The following is a 15612-nucleotide window of genomic DNA, read 5'->3' as shown; positions in this document are numbered from 1 at the left end:
GTATGAAAGTTAATGGAAAACTTAATGATACCAAAGAGTGTCATTAACTACTCCGATATCACGCATTACATCGTGTTTTCCCTGCCACAACGATGCTTACCGTCTTCGGTAACCGAGGAGCGGTTGAATCTTGTTATCATGGTATCCGTAGAATTCAGTGCAAAAAAAAAGAAATATAGCCGATCTTCGAGGAATTTTGTCATTTTATGTGAGCAAAGAGGTTGAGATCTTCGCGTGCGTAGGTGAGGGGTTGTAACATAGAGATATATACTAAGAACACTAAAGGGCGGACTCCGTAAAATCTCTGTGACCGATAGAAGGAGGCGTTCGCCATTTTGGTCCGGGCAAATTTCGACTAGCGACCGTACCGATAACGTGTAGCGCTAGCGGAGCATGCAGGGAGATCGACGACGGGATGCAACGGCAGTAGGCTAGCATCTATGCCAAGGTCTCCATCGGAGTTTGGAAATCGAAAATGTTCTGAAATTCGCAAATTCTACTTAAAGAAGCATAGATCTATGTTGCAAAATGCCTGGTTCATGTGCTGCTTTTGGATGTAGAAACAGGAGAAAAGAAGGGGAGCGGAGTTTCCTTTCACAAGTAACTAAAATTACATTAATAGTGTGTGTTAAACAGATTGATTCAAGACAAAAAAAGAAAAAGAAAAGAAAAGGTCTTGCAAAATTCTTCGTCAGGGGCACTCCGCCCTCCCTCAGCTATTCTCGATCTATTGCTACTATATACTGTTGTAGATAGCTAATACAGTACATAACTATATGCAAGGTCGGCGGAACGGGGGGGGGGGGGGGGGGGCATTTGCCCCATTTCCAAAATTAAAAAAAAACAAACTCCCCTATCTAAGGTTAAAAAGTGCTCTTTTCTAAGTGCCCTATTTGGCCCTTGAGCCCCCCCCCCCCCCAAAAAAAAAAAAAAAAAAAAAAAAAACCGTTCCTCCACCCTTTGCTATACCAGTAATACTAGCAGTTAATTTCACGATGGTGATAGTGTGAGAAAAGCTCAGAATACGTAATATATGCCTGGTGACAGGACATATTACGCTCCCGCGGCATTGATATCTTTCTGAAAATAGAATTAGCATCATGGGTCTGATTGGGCTTTTGGTTCAAGGCAGGGTGAGGATTAAGATTAGGGTTAGGTGTTATGATTTGGGTTAGGGTTTATGTAACCTTCAACATTAGCATTTCGAGCCTCAACATAATATGTCATGGAAACAATATGCCTACACGTACTTATAAAAATGATTTATTTCATTTCCACCACAAAAAAAATAGAAATACAATGAAACACTCGTATACACAGATACGACTATAGAATGCAGTCCCCTCATACAGAAAAAATATAATTGCAAAAAAGAAATACAAAAATTGACGCAGTATACTGTATCACAAGGGGCATCCGGCTGTCTAGAGACCAAGAGAACCCTTTGTATTGCATGGACCATGGTCGTGTTGGTCGGCTTGAAAGTATTACCTCGTTGAGAATAAAATAAAATTTTGTTTGATTTTCATTTTCCTTACCACACATAATAAGAGATTGCTAGCAACTTAAAATTTTTAGTTGTTTCCTTCTCTCATCTCCGACCCCCTCATCTTCTTACTGAAAGCCAATACGTGTTTGAGCGCTTGTTGTATACGTGTTCACGTGCGCTGCCCGGACGCGATGTTTGTTTTTGCCCGGACGCGGTTTTTTTTAAGACGGCACAGATTGGGGCATGGCGCGTGTTAAACCTATGGGAAAAACGTTGGGTTAGGGTTTTTGGTTATGGTTATGGTTAGGGTTAGGGTTAGGGTTGGGGTTAGGGTTAGGGTTAGGGTTAGGGTTAGGGTTTGGTGGTTCGCTGCCCGGACAAAGATGGCGCGCGGCCTCTTCATCTCGGCACACGAGCACTGCGTACGCGCCACACGCAGTCCGCGCTCAGATAGTATATTATTAGCATTCATCTCTATGGGTTGTAATCAAATACCGGAGTGTGCGCACGGAGCTCTTGGGTTGTAATTACAGGGGACGTGCAGGAGCGCGCATTGAGGGCATATTTGCGCGTGTAATCATCATTGTGGCTTCTAACAACGCGTCTGATTGGATGGAATAACAATTAGATGGGAGGGACCTAAGATAATTCTTCATATTATTATTATTAAGTCTGCCTCCTTCAATAGACTGAAGATTCTTGCAGACTGGTGCTATTTACATTATAATACAATTTATTTACAGATATTTACAAGCACATAGAAAATTTGACGAAAATACTAGCCACTGTGATCAACCGTTAGACGGTTTCGAAATGATCCCACAGATGGCGCTGAAACAATTTCTGACGACAGGGAATTCCAGTTCCTTACAGTTCTTGGGAAGAACGAATGGCGATGCGATTCAGTTCTCGAATATGGTACCTGATAGGAGTGTGGTTGCGAGGCTCTCGTTAACTGAGTAGCCTGTTTGATGATATAGTCCTGTGCTGAAAGAGGAGTGAGATTATTGTGTATCTTGTACATCATAATTATCCTGTCATTTTCTCTGCGCTGTTCCAGAGTGGTCCAGTTAAGTTCTTGTAGCATTTTGGTGACACTCGAGGTGTTATGGTAGCGATTTAAAGTGAATCGCGCAGCTCTTCTCTGGACCATTTCCACTTGGTGGATTAGGTTCTTGGTAGATGGGTCCCAAACTGTGGAAGCATACTCAACAATTGGTCGAACCAACGTTTTGTAAGCTGTGGCTTTAACATCAGAAGATTTTATGCGAAGATTGCGTTTTAGAAATGCAAGCACGTTATTGGTTTTATTGACAGTATTGTTGATGTGTTGGGTCCACTTCAAATCAGAAGTGATGGTTACACCCAAGTACTTCACTGATTCAACAGATTCAAGAGGGGCGTTATTTGGATGATACACGTGTTGCACCTTACTTCTTTTCCTGGATATAGTCAAAACCTTACACTTATCTGTGTTCAAATCCATCATCCATTTTTTCGCCCAGTCACCAATTTTGTTTAGGTCCTCTTGAAGATTTTGCGTATGATGTTGATTGTCGATGGTCATGTAAGAAATTGCATCATCGGCAAAAAGGCGAACCTTTGACGCGAGACCATCAGGCAAGTCATTGATGTAAAGTAGAAAGAGGCAAGGCCCAAGAACCGACCCCTGAGGCACTCCAGATCCTACCGCTACTGAAGAAGATTTAATACCATCCAAAACGACCCTCTGACTTCTTCCATTGAGAAAACTTTGAATCCATTTCAGATTTTCCCCCTGATACCGTAGTAGTCCAGTTTACGTAAAAGCCGCTCATGTCCAACCTTGTCAAAAGCCTTTGAAAAATCCATGACTATAACATCCGTTTGACGTCCTGCATCCAAGTTCCTATGTAAATCGCTTGTGAAACCAAGTAATTGTTGTTCACATGACATGTGACTTACAGGGGACTTAATCATACCTTAATTACGTCCTCAGAATACCGATTTTGCCCATGATTAAGGGCCTATTAACTTCACGACTTAATCACGAACTTAATTACAGACTTAATTACGACCTCAGAATACCACCCCAGGAGAGGCTGTAGTGCAGTGGTGCGTGTATTAGTCTTGGCACATGCAGACTCCTAATACGACCAAGGAGGTACCTCCTTGATACGACCAACAAGGGTTTGTGCCTGCAAATTAAGGGGGTGTTGCAAGAAAGTCGAGTTGCAATTGATTGCAAATACCTATTGCAACTTTGCAATAGATAGGGGGCGTTGCAAGAAAGTTGCAATTGATTGCAACTCCCCCAAATCTATTGCAAATCCTGAAATCCATTGCAAATTTGCAATCAATTGCAAGTTGCAATCAATTCTGTTGCAAGAAAGATGCAATTGATTGCAAATCAATTGCATCTCTGCAATCAATTGCTAATCAATTGCAACTTTGCAATAGATTCAGGGGTAGTTGCAAATTTTGCAATCGATTTGCAATAGATTACAAATGTCATAATTGCGGCTGCTGGGGGACAAATCTCCAAATTTGTTCATTTCTTGTAAGAAAAAAGAAGAAAATATTCCGTATAAATGACATTTTAATATAATGTATGATTGTATGAGATATCTTGTTTTCAACATACACAAAGTGAGATTTTGTAGTGTGTCCACAGACCTTTTCCATCCCTCTCCTTTTCCTTCTCTATTCTTCCCTGCTCCTTTTTCCTCGTTCTTCGTTGTCCAGTATCTGTCTGAGTGCATTTCCTCAAATTCTGTTATTTCTGTGTATTGTGTTATTGTTGTTGTTGTCGTCGTTATGTTTTTTGTGGCCGATTGCATATCTTCCTTTCCGTTCAATTTTCCTGGCACACCTGGCCCCATAGTGTCTGTGCCACAAATGTGATATGTTATATAGTTTATACGTTTGCATCCTAAAATCCTAGTAAGTATTGTTTATAGTATCAACATCATTATATCAATGAGTAAAATGTACAATAGTATATAGAAGAATTTAAAATGAATATGTCTTATTGGTATAACAAATTGGTGCTGTTGTTGTTTTGTTCCAGTATTCCACGTTTTACAAGCGTGGCTTTTTTAGTGGAACACTGTTTTCCATCATTGTGATTATTTACTATTTTTGTTGCCATGACAAAGTGCATTGTTTCTTTTTTACGACATCATTCGTGTATAATTTATATTGTATTGAAAAAAATCCTTTATCGGACGAGTGTAAGAGAAATGAAAAAAAAAATTTGTATCACTTTGGATTATGTCAACTTTTTCTTTTCTTTTCTTTGTGATGATGGAAATAAATAAACTATTGAATTGAAATTGAATTGAATTGAATTGAATAAGGGGTTACTCAGTATACTAGTATAGGAATCAGCATGTGGTCGGTCGGGCAGTCCGTTGCAAATCTTGCGTCGCGAACTCCATCTACAGTTTTGAAGCAATTTTGATGAAACTTGGGCGACATGATGACATCAAAGTGAAAATGTGCAAGACATGTTTTTTGTCTTTATCGGAGAAAGCGTTGCCATGGTAACCACTTTTTTCTAAAAAACCTTGTGGAGTAAACTACTGCCACAGTATTTGAGTAATTCATTTCAAATTTTATGTGTATAATGATCTTTAGGTGTATTTATGTAAGAAACACTTTGTGTTTGCACCCGACAAGGCGTTGTCATGGTAACAGCATATTTTCTTGAAAATCGTGTGGAGTGAACTCCTTCCACAATTTCGAGGCAATTGAACTCAAATTTGGTGTACATAATGACATTGAGGTGTAGATGTGCAAGACCTTTTTTTGTGTTTGTCGGGGAAAGCGTTGCCATGGTAACCACAAATTTCCAAAAACTATGTGGAGTGAACTACTTTCACAGTATTTAAGCGATTTGTTTCAAATTTGGTATGTAGATAATAATCCATAAGTGTAGTTATGCAGGACACACTTTGTGTTTGTACCTGACAGGGCGTTGCCAGGGTAACGGCAATTTTTTCTTTGAAAATCATGTGGGGTGAAACTATTTCGAGTTTTAAGGCAGTGGAACTAAAATTTGGTGTACATGATGACATTTGAGGTGTAGACGTGCAAGACATGTTTTTTTTTTTTGGTGTGTGTGTGTGTTTGTAAGAGAAAGCGTTGCCATGGTAACCACAATTTTCCAAAAACCTTGTGGAGTGAACTACTTTCATAGTATTTAAGCAATACGTTTCAAATTTGGTATGTACAATGATCTATAGGTGCAATTATGCAAGACACACTTGATTGTGTTTGTACCCGACAAGGCGTTGCCATGGTAACAGCATATTTTCTTGAAAATCTTAAGATTTGAACTTCTTGCACTATTTTGAAGCAAATTAACTCAAATTTGGTGTACATTATGACATTGAGGTATAGATATGCAAGACATGTTTTTGTGTGTCTGTCGGGGAAAGCGTTGCCATGGTAACTACCCAAAGCATTGCGGAATTAGCCTAACGAACTTTAAGTTTATTTATTTCAAATTCAGTATGTAGGGCCTGTAATGATCCAAAGGTGTAGTTATGCAAGACACTCTTTGTGTTTGTACGTGACGTGTTGCCATGGTTACTGCATATTTCCTTCAAATCTTGTGGAGTAAACTACAGTTGTACTACAGACTCCTTGCTTTGTAATTGTGAAGAGGACATGTCATAAGATCACACAAACATTATGACTTGTTAAGCTCTTTTAAGCTGTTTGATTTTGTTTGGTCGATTGATTTTTTTTCAAACACAATTTCATACATGAATCAAGATTCTTTTCAGTAATATCACATAGAATATCAGTATACATTGTTGTTCAACATTCTTTATTATATCAATAAACAATGTAACATAAAAGGCCTAGGTTGTCTCCTGGATTGAACAGGAGGCACAAGGCGAAGACAAAGGGCAATACAGAAAAACATGTAAATACATCTTACATTGTATAAAACACACTCAGCAAGTACAGTTACGTACTCACAAACAAATTAACCAAAGATATACATCTATACACAAACAAATTAAAATATGCAATACATATACTTGATTTCAAAACATACCTTTCTATCATAATACAACTTCATCTCATTCTATTATTTTCATTTCCTTACGTTTTATATAAATCGTTCTCGTTAACCTTTATCTCTCTCCCTCTCTCCCTCTCTCTCTTCTCTATCTCTCTCTCTCTCTCTCTCTGCGTTCCCCTCCTACCTTTATTATACCTTTCTTTTACTCCATTACCATTAATTCACTTTACACCTTCTTAATTTCTTCCTAAAAACTCCACTTTAACTTTCTCAGTAAAAATAACAATTAATTAACAATACCAGATCATATAACATCAAATCTTACATATCATATACTAACAATAAACTAAATCGCAAATTCTTTTTTTCCCTTCTATAAACCTTAACATTAAATCTTAACACTAAAAAGATAACTTTACTAATAATGGGCCGATTACATAAAACAAGCAATTGCGCCCCCACCTAATTTCCAAAGCGAAAAAAATATAGCTACAAACGGCAGTTTGTTTACTGTAAAATGTCTCTCTTCGCTCGCTCGCATTTATATGTTATGCCTTTCTCCTGATGTTGCTGCCAGTAATTGCCGGCAGTTGTGCCCGGTGCGTTCCACCCCCCCCCCCCTTAATTTCCAAAGCGAAAAAATATTTAGCTCCAAATGGTAGTTTTTGGACTGTAAAATGTAAAATTTTCAAGCATGCTCTCTTCGCTCGCTCGCATTTAATCGTTATGCCATCCTCCTGAAGTTGCTGCCAGTTATTGCAAGCAGTTGCGCCCGGTGCGCCCCCCCCCCCTCTTAATTTTCAAAGCAAAAAAAAAAAAAAAATATGGCTACAAACGGCAGTTTGGGGACTGTGAAATGTCAATTCTTCAAAGCTCGCTCGCAAGTAATCGTTATGCCATTCTCCTGATATTGCTGCCAGTAATTTGTCGTTTCACATCGTCATTCCATAATCCATTTATAGGGGTACAACCCTCTCTCAGAACTCCCCCCCCCCCCCCCTTGCTCGTTCCGCTTGCTCGGGCTCGGTCGCGTTCATGACATCAGTGTAAGAATTCTTACTAGAAGTTTATTTGAATTATACCATTTATAGGAAAATTGTTCAATAACAATTTACTTTAGAATGTACTGATACATGACCTTAAACAAGTGGGACTGTTTCAAGTCGTTAAAACATGCAAAATACCTGCGTCAAATTGCATCATTTACAACATCAAAATGCAAAAAGTGCTCACCGTGGGAGGGGGACACTCCCTCCCACATCCTCCCCCTCGCTCACTCCTCTCACTCTTGCTTGGCCGCGTTCATGATATTCAGTGTAAATATTAAAACAGGAAGTTTATTTGGATGATACTATTTTATAGGCAAATTCTTCACTAATAATCTACATCAAAATATACTGCTATACCTTAAACAAGTGGGACTGTTTCAAGTCGATGATACAAGCAAAATATGCATCAAATTGCACCATTTACGACATCAAAATGCATTTTCAGTTCTAACCGTGGTTAGCCCCCTTCAACACCCTCCCCCCTCGCTCGCTCCGCTTGCTCGGGCTCGGTCGCGTTCATGACATCAGTGTAAGAATCAATAAAAGAAGTTTATTGAAATGATATAGTTTATAGGCACATTGTCCAACAACAAATTCCATCAAAATATGTACTGCTACCTTAAACAAGTGGGACTGTTTCAAGTCGATAAAAACACGCAAAAAGCCTGCATCAAATTGCACCATTTACAACATCAAAATGCAAAAAGTTCTCACCGTGGGAGGAGGGGGGGGGGGGGGACAACAGGCACTTCCGCACCCTCTCCCCCCCCCCCTTCCTCGCTCCCTCGCATAACCCCCCCCCCCCCCCCCCAAGATGAAATCCTAGCTACGCCGGTGCCCTTTCCCCGCTTGGTTTCCCTCAAAAAACAGTAAAAGTCTAGGGATTGAGATCGAGCTTCCTATATATTCCAAATGTCTGTCCAAAAACTCTCGTTACATTAGGGTCAAAACGCTCCCCCCTTGAAAAAAAGCTGATGACGCCCCTGATTTCTTAATTTGAGAAATTGCAGAGTTGTCCAGACCGTCCTGCTGAGTGTTGGTAAGGTCGTGGACAGACAGTAAGTATCGAAGAGATGGTAAGCTGTATCTGTTAAATCCCGCCAATTTGTATTCATTACGAACAGAACAACTATTGATATTTGTAATAATATTAAGTAGTTTCTCTAATATGAAAACATAAGCATCCGCAGATTGCATATTAAACGTTATAAGAGAACCGAGATATTTTTCCGGCTTATTTCGAACTGTTTCAATAGTATGTTGGTCAATTGAAAAAGTGATATCAGTAGGGTTCCCACCACAGATCGAAATAGTGCGACATTTGGATGACTTGATGGAGAGTTTCATAGACTTTACCAAACCAGATATTTCGTTCATGAGGCACTGGTGGGTTCTTTTATTACCCGTTATAAGATTGAAGTCGTCAGCGAATGGTACGCGGATGAATCGTGTTCCATTAAAATCGTATTCGAATTTCGCTTCATTCGCTTGCAAGTGTTTCAGTATCGGGTTGAACGTGAGTAAGAAGATAATAGGGGAGAGTGAGTCTTCTTGGAATACACCTCTGTTGAAGGGGAAACTGTCAGAAGTCCAATGTGGAGTTTTGACTACCCCATTGAGTCGCGAGTATAAAATCTTAACACACTTCCTGAAGTGTTCCGGAAACCCGTACATCTCTAACACATGATGAGAGAGGTTATGCTCAACTGATCCAAAAGCATCTTGGAGGTCGAAGAAAGTTACGTGTATCGCTTTTTTCTTTGCCTTGGCATCCATTAATAAGTCACGGATAACCTGTATGTTTTCTGTACATCCGTTGATACCGTGAAGAAATGCCTTCTGCACAGATGGATCAATTAAATCATTCGCAAGGGAAAATTCTACTGCTCATTCCGCCAGTATGACGTACATGATACAAAGAAGGAAAGAAATGCGTAAATTAATTCCATTAACAAATTATATATTGTATTACCAAACTTCCAAATAATTACCAGAGAAATTATGCGGAAGAAGGACTGCCACTTTAAGTAAAAGCTTGAACACGTGGCAGCCCATTTACTGCTACACATTTATACACATTTATTGTTAACGGAATGGGGAAATGCTACAGATGATGATTATGACGACGACAGGGTGATGATGAGAAAAAAAATGTAATAATGAAGATGAAAGTGATGGTGGTGATAATGAAGGTAATGGGAATGAAATGAAATGGTAGACACAGAAACATTGCGTGCATTTGTAGGATTGAATCCAATTTACAGAAAAAATGTGATCAAACAAAACAAAATCTATGTTCACATTCTATGTTCATAGATTGTAATCTGACAGTTACGTAGTTTTCAATCTAGCCTTAAAAGAATATAACGTATTACATGATTAACATAATCTGGGAATGTGTTCCAAAGGTTTGGTCCATTATGTCTTATAGATTTTTGTGCAATTAATAATTTTGGGATTTACGAAATGGGAATTTTGCAAATTACGAGTGGGATACGAATGAACAGTATTATTCAGTTTAGAGAAATCGTGAAAAGTGTTTGAAACTAATGATAAATTGTTAAAATATTTAAACATAAAAATCAAAGAGGGAAAAGTATTTATACCAAATGTATTCAATGTTTTTAATTGATACAAAAGGCGTATTAGTGTGGGCTAAGTATACTGTGAGCCAATACAGATGCGAATGGCTTTCTTTTGTAATAAATCAATAAAGCTGAGTTTAGTCTTTGCACTTGTAGCCCAACCTAGATTACAATACATAATATATCATAGGATTAAATAATTGTAAAACATAAAGAGAGTAACTTTTCATCTTTAAAAGAAAACCTATATTTCTGGAAATACAAGTTGTAACAACGTATGTGATCATTCCAAGTTTCATCAATGAAAACTCCCCCCCCCCCCGCAAAAAAAAAAAAAAAAAAAATATATATATATATATCTTTTACGTTTAAGAGGTACATCATCGATCCTTATTATATCTACGAAATGATTTGTGGGAGTTTTTATAATTATTCTTAAAATGAATATAATTTGTTTTGTTAATATTAAGTGATCATTTATTATTCTTAAACCAGTTTGATACATGTGGTAAGTCTGCATTAAGTGTGGACACTAACTTATCTATATTATCATGGGAATAAAATTTTAAAGAATGGTATCATCGGCATATAATATAAATTTGATTTGATTAATTTCTGCTTAATGCCGTTGCATCAGATATGGCTGTTTACAAGTCATTTGTGACAAACAGTATATCGACACATAGTTTTTAGTACAAAACAAAACAAGTACAAACAGCTTAGGGAACTTAAACAGAATCAAATGATAACATATACGACTAATTAGCGATGTCGTTGATATGTAACAAAAAGAGAAGGGGACCTGATATTGAGTCCTGGGGCACACCACATTATCTGTATAAGAATTGACGACATGTCATTACAAACAACAAATTGCTGTTTACATGATATACAATCCCTAAACCACAAGAATGCAACACCGTGAACACCATAAAACTGTAACCTTTTAAGTAAAACATAATGTTGTAACGTATCAAACGCCTAAGGTAAATTCATAAAAATTCCTATAACATGTTTTTATTTGTCATTGTAATTTGATCATAATAACTGGACCAAAGCCACATCTGTAGAATAGTTCTTTCGGAAGCGATATTGATGTAAATTCAAAACTTATTGATTATGCAAACATTTGTAAAACCTATCATAAGTAATTTTTTCAAGAATTTTTGATATACTAGAATTGCGTTTGCGCTTGATTATCGAAATAATTAGGTATGGTTATGAATACATCTGAATACAATTCTCATAATGCATGAATGAGATTCCCACGAGATATGCTTATGAATATGTATATTTCTCATTTAGTCTTAACTTTGAAAATTAGGAATAGGTATTATTATACTTGTTGGTCCCCCTGTAATTCCAGAGCTTTGCAACGGAGTCTTTCTGTCCAATAGGGCTCAATTTATCAAATGATAAAGCAATACTTTTGTAGAATAGCGAAAATGAGGGTGATGACACTTATCTCGGTCATACGTTATAATGTGGATATCATTAATAGACATAACACAGTGAGAATTGCAACCACGTGCATACTAGTAATCCCGACTTGAATGGCAGTGTGTTTATTCGTTTGGATTACCACAAAGTTGTCGCCACTTGCTGTCGTCATATGTCTTGCAACAGCTCCTTAAGCTGTTTTACTCACTTTTGTTTTTCTTACAGATCAAGTGTACCCTCTTAACCTTTAGAAATATGCAATTTAGGGGATCGTAAGAGCAATTAGATTTTAAGGGGCTCTTTCATAACTTTGGAAAATAGTCCAAATCGCAAATTTACACTAGATTCGAACAATTACATATCAGTAATATGTCGTATTCTTATCAATATCACGTGAAGAGTATGTTGTACACTGTAAAGATATACGAGTGAGGGGAGCAGTCACTTCGGTCCCGTAATATAATATTCTTTGCCAATTTAAGTGTGAAATTTTAACATGTAAAACACGGGAAACTCTTAAATGAGGACATTTTTATTATTTAAGGTCTAAAAATGATTCTGATGGATAATCTGTCATTCTACTAATCTTTAGTCCATCTTAATCAATTGATTAAAATCAACTATGCCATGATATAGCATGACACTTTCTCAAAACCAAAATAAGATAATTTAATCAGCCTTAACCTCGTTTGATTTGAAGCCACATATTAGATGGCAACAGACGGTAACGCACTTCACAACACCGTATAAGGCACCCCCTAAAATAAGTATCACAAGGGCAATTATATCAAGCAAGTGATATTGAAAGAAGTTCAGGTTTTCGAGAGGAATCGCCAGATGATCGGCACTGTGCTTGATGACGTGGTCGATCCAGAATGCGGCCCTCTGGGCCGGTCTCATCGGGCGATCACGGAAGATACCCGAAAGACGGCTTGCTGTCTCCGAGTAACTTCCGTTAGTAATTATCGTGCGTAAGGCGATGTACAATTCGTCTTCAGTAAAGTCCTTGCTAATTGTTACTCCGAATCCGAGATGTACACTCCTCATGGCATTGGCCATCTCGTCTCCACACACAGGCACAGTGAGTGTCGGGACCGCGTGATATATGGCCTCGTAGTAGGTATTAAGACCACCGTGATAAAAAAGAGCTTTAGTTTTAGGATGGCCAAGCAAGTCATTCAATGGAAGCCAAGGGAGAGTTTTCACATTCGGTGGGATAGAGAAGGATAGTTCGCTGGCCACCTGCCAAACAACCCTTTGAGGCAATCGTCCGAAAACTCTAGAAAAGCCCGTGAAAGCTCTTAATATGTGATCATCGGTCATATTTAGAAAACTTCCAAACGAACAAACAATGACGCCATGATGGCCGGATCCCTGAACAAAATCTTCCAAATCTGGAGGGAGTGGGCGAGGATCTTGGATAGTGAGCCCTCCGACAGGGATGACGTTTGGAGAAAGGGCGCACGGGTACTCCCCAGCAAAATCGCTGTTCACTAACCACAATTTAGCCTGTGCAAAAATTTCACCAGGTGACTTCCCATATCTCTCAGTAATATCACTGTATCTGTCGAACACGATTATTTTACTTGCTATGGATGTCAGGACGTAATTAATGGTGTTGATTAGTCGTTGATAAGAGGTCATTCTGTTTGAAAACGGTGTTGTACTATAATATACAGGGAGGAATGATGGATTAAACACTGAACCTGCCGATGTGGTAAACATGCAAGGATTCGGGAGCGGACTCAATGCAAAAAGCGGTATACCAAGCTCTTCAGCTATAATGGCACCACAGAGCCATGTTATGTCATACAGAACGACGGAGAAGTTTGATGAACGCAGTCGAGAGATCAGCTTCTCATCATTTAGCAGTGTGTCACAATCGTGTTTCCTTGCCTCCATGAGCTTCTCCACGATTTTGAACTCCTTCGTAGGATTGGGTGGCGAGAATGCAAGTTGACTTAAGTTGTTGAACATTTCATGGACCTCCATGACGGGAATAGGATGTGTAAAAACTTCAAGATGAAACATGAGGCCGTACTGTCCATCTCTGATCCTATCTTCGAAAGCATTGCTTACCAGATAGGTGACGTTGTATCCTCGTTTTACGAGTTGCTCACTAATAGCAGCTGATAAATAAAAATGGCTTCCCTTGCCGATCATGGCGTTTACCAGGATGTTATGCCCTGAGCTCTGAGAGAGCAGCAGAGACAGTGAGTAGGCAAAGACGCACCCATGCTTGCCGGGAGAAAACTCGAGTGGCCATGCTGGCGGTGGACGCGTATCAACTGACGCGTAATACAGGGAATTATTCCGTATTAATATGGTCCTACTGGGCAGGCTGAGAAAGTTGTGTTCCTTTCTGAAATCTAAGAAGTCTCAAGAAAGGCTTTCAATTCAATTCGACTCAGACTTTATTTTCACGTCTTTCAATAGAAACGTCCCCCCTCTTCCAGATACCCCTGCTTCAGTGACTGGCAAAGAGCTGATATCTTGTGGTCTGAATGTATGAAAGGAAAGTAAGAATAATGTTGGAGTGCTGTATATGGGTCCGAAAAGTAGCTAGAAACGTTTCGCCGTCATCCTTGGATAGCACAATACCTTTCAGTATGACTACGGCAGTCTAGTTGGACTGATTGTGGCAGATGTGGATGAGTGGGCTGACTATAAATCTCATTGATAATTTGATAATACGTGCATACCTCCGATGTAGGACCTATAAAAATAGTACGGTACTGAAACCAAATGTCTTGAGAGATATTAGTCTTCTACCGACTTTCGATGAAGAAAAGTATAGGCCTAAGTGATCGTGTAAAATAGATCAAAACACAATCAGATGGTCTACTTCCCATTTCGCCTAACCCACATTGGCTAAACCCATTTGGTCTACTTTAAATTCGTCTAATGCTCATTTGGTCTAATCCTCATTTGGTCTAATGCCCAGTTTGGCTAATTATCATTTCGTCTAATGACCAGTTGATCTAAGTGTCACTTCGGCTACGTGGATTTTTTCCCACTTCGTCTGATATACTGTATATATATATATATAAATATTTTTTTTTTGTCTATTGTCAGTTCGCCTAAATTCCATTTAGTCTATCACTTGGTCTATGGACATTTATCTAACATCACTATACTTGGTCCACTGCCCGCTTGGTCTATATTTCACTAGGTCTAACAGACAGTTAGTCGACTTCCATTTCATCTAATTCCCGGTTAGGCCACTAACCATTTCGTCAGATTAGCATTTCGTCTAATCACAGTTTAATTTGATGTTCATTTGGTCCAATTTCCAATAGGGCTACTCTCGTTTAGTCTATACAGACAAGATACAAAATAGGGCCTATCACAAAATATTTATATTACCAACATTGCAGTGATTGATGTGTAACAAAATTATTATTTCTTCTGTCCATTCTACATCTGCCTGTGTAGTTTGTGTCTCCATGCCTGAATTGTGGAAAGTTTCAGCGCAATCGTACTATAATCATTATGGAATCATGCATAATCGATGAGCTTTAAACAAAAGAGTGAAATTGTCAGTTAATATCCAGTCTTACGATTCAAGCCTAATCCTAGGTGAGTGATGTAAAAATGACTTCCACTCCCACTCGACGTAATAGCTTTTGCGTTATTAGAATTGAAATAAGGCGATCTGAAGCGGGGAAAATGCCCCTTTGCCCCCCCCCCCCCCCCCCGAGATAGACTCGACGCCCCTGATCATCCCTGTGTAGGCCTATGCCCATAGATGTATCCTGACTGAGTCATCATCGTTTCAGCAATGATTCAGGAAATGGAGGGGGTTTAATCATACGGTGGTATATTTTTTGTTATTGTTTGTTTGTTTGTTTTCGTACATAATTTGCAGATGGTCCCGAGTTGCTCGCGTCATAGCATGTTTACATGTAGGCCTACACTGTTTGACGTTGTCAACGTCTGGACCATACCTTATGTCGATATTACCTTTCTTCGCGAGCGAGCGCTCGAGAAAATTATGTATACATTATCCTACAAGAGTTCATCTCAGCTGTT

At 38.8% G+C, this 15612-nt stretch overlaps 1 protein-coding gene across 1 annotated transcript; it reads right to left on the bottom strand.

Moving 5' to 3' along the window:
- Nucleotides 1-12249: 12249 nt before the first annotated feature.
- LOC139725164 (UDP-glucuronosyltransferase 2A1-like) lies at nucleotides 12250-14461 on the bottom strand. Its single transcript, XM_071636254.1, has 2 exons — nucleotides 14447-14461; nucleotides 12250-13773 (listed from the first exon to the last, which is right to left on the bottom strand). Exons 1-2 carry the CDS (start codon nucleotides 14459-14461, stop codon nucleotides 12250-12252), a joined length of 1539 nt encoding a protein of 512 aa, XP_071492355.1.
- Between the last annotated feature and the right edge of the window lie 1151 nt (nucleotides 14462-15612).

This window comes from Diadema antillarum, unplaced genomic scaffold, assembly GCF_040938485.1.
Source record: "Diadema antillarum isolate AM-2024a unplaced genomic scaffold, OU_Dant_1.0 seq00000017_RagTag, whole genome shotgun sequence".
NCBI classification, from domain to species: domain Eukaryota; kingdom Metazoa; phylum Echinodermata; class Echinoidea; order Diadematoida; family Diadematidae; genus Diadema; species Diadema antillarum.
The sequence above is the reverse complement of the archived record's forward strand: the minus strand, read 5'-3'. Positions and strand labels throughout refer to the sequence as shown.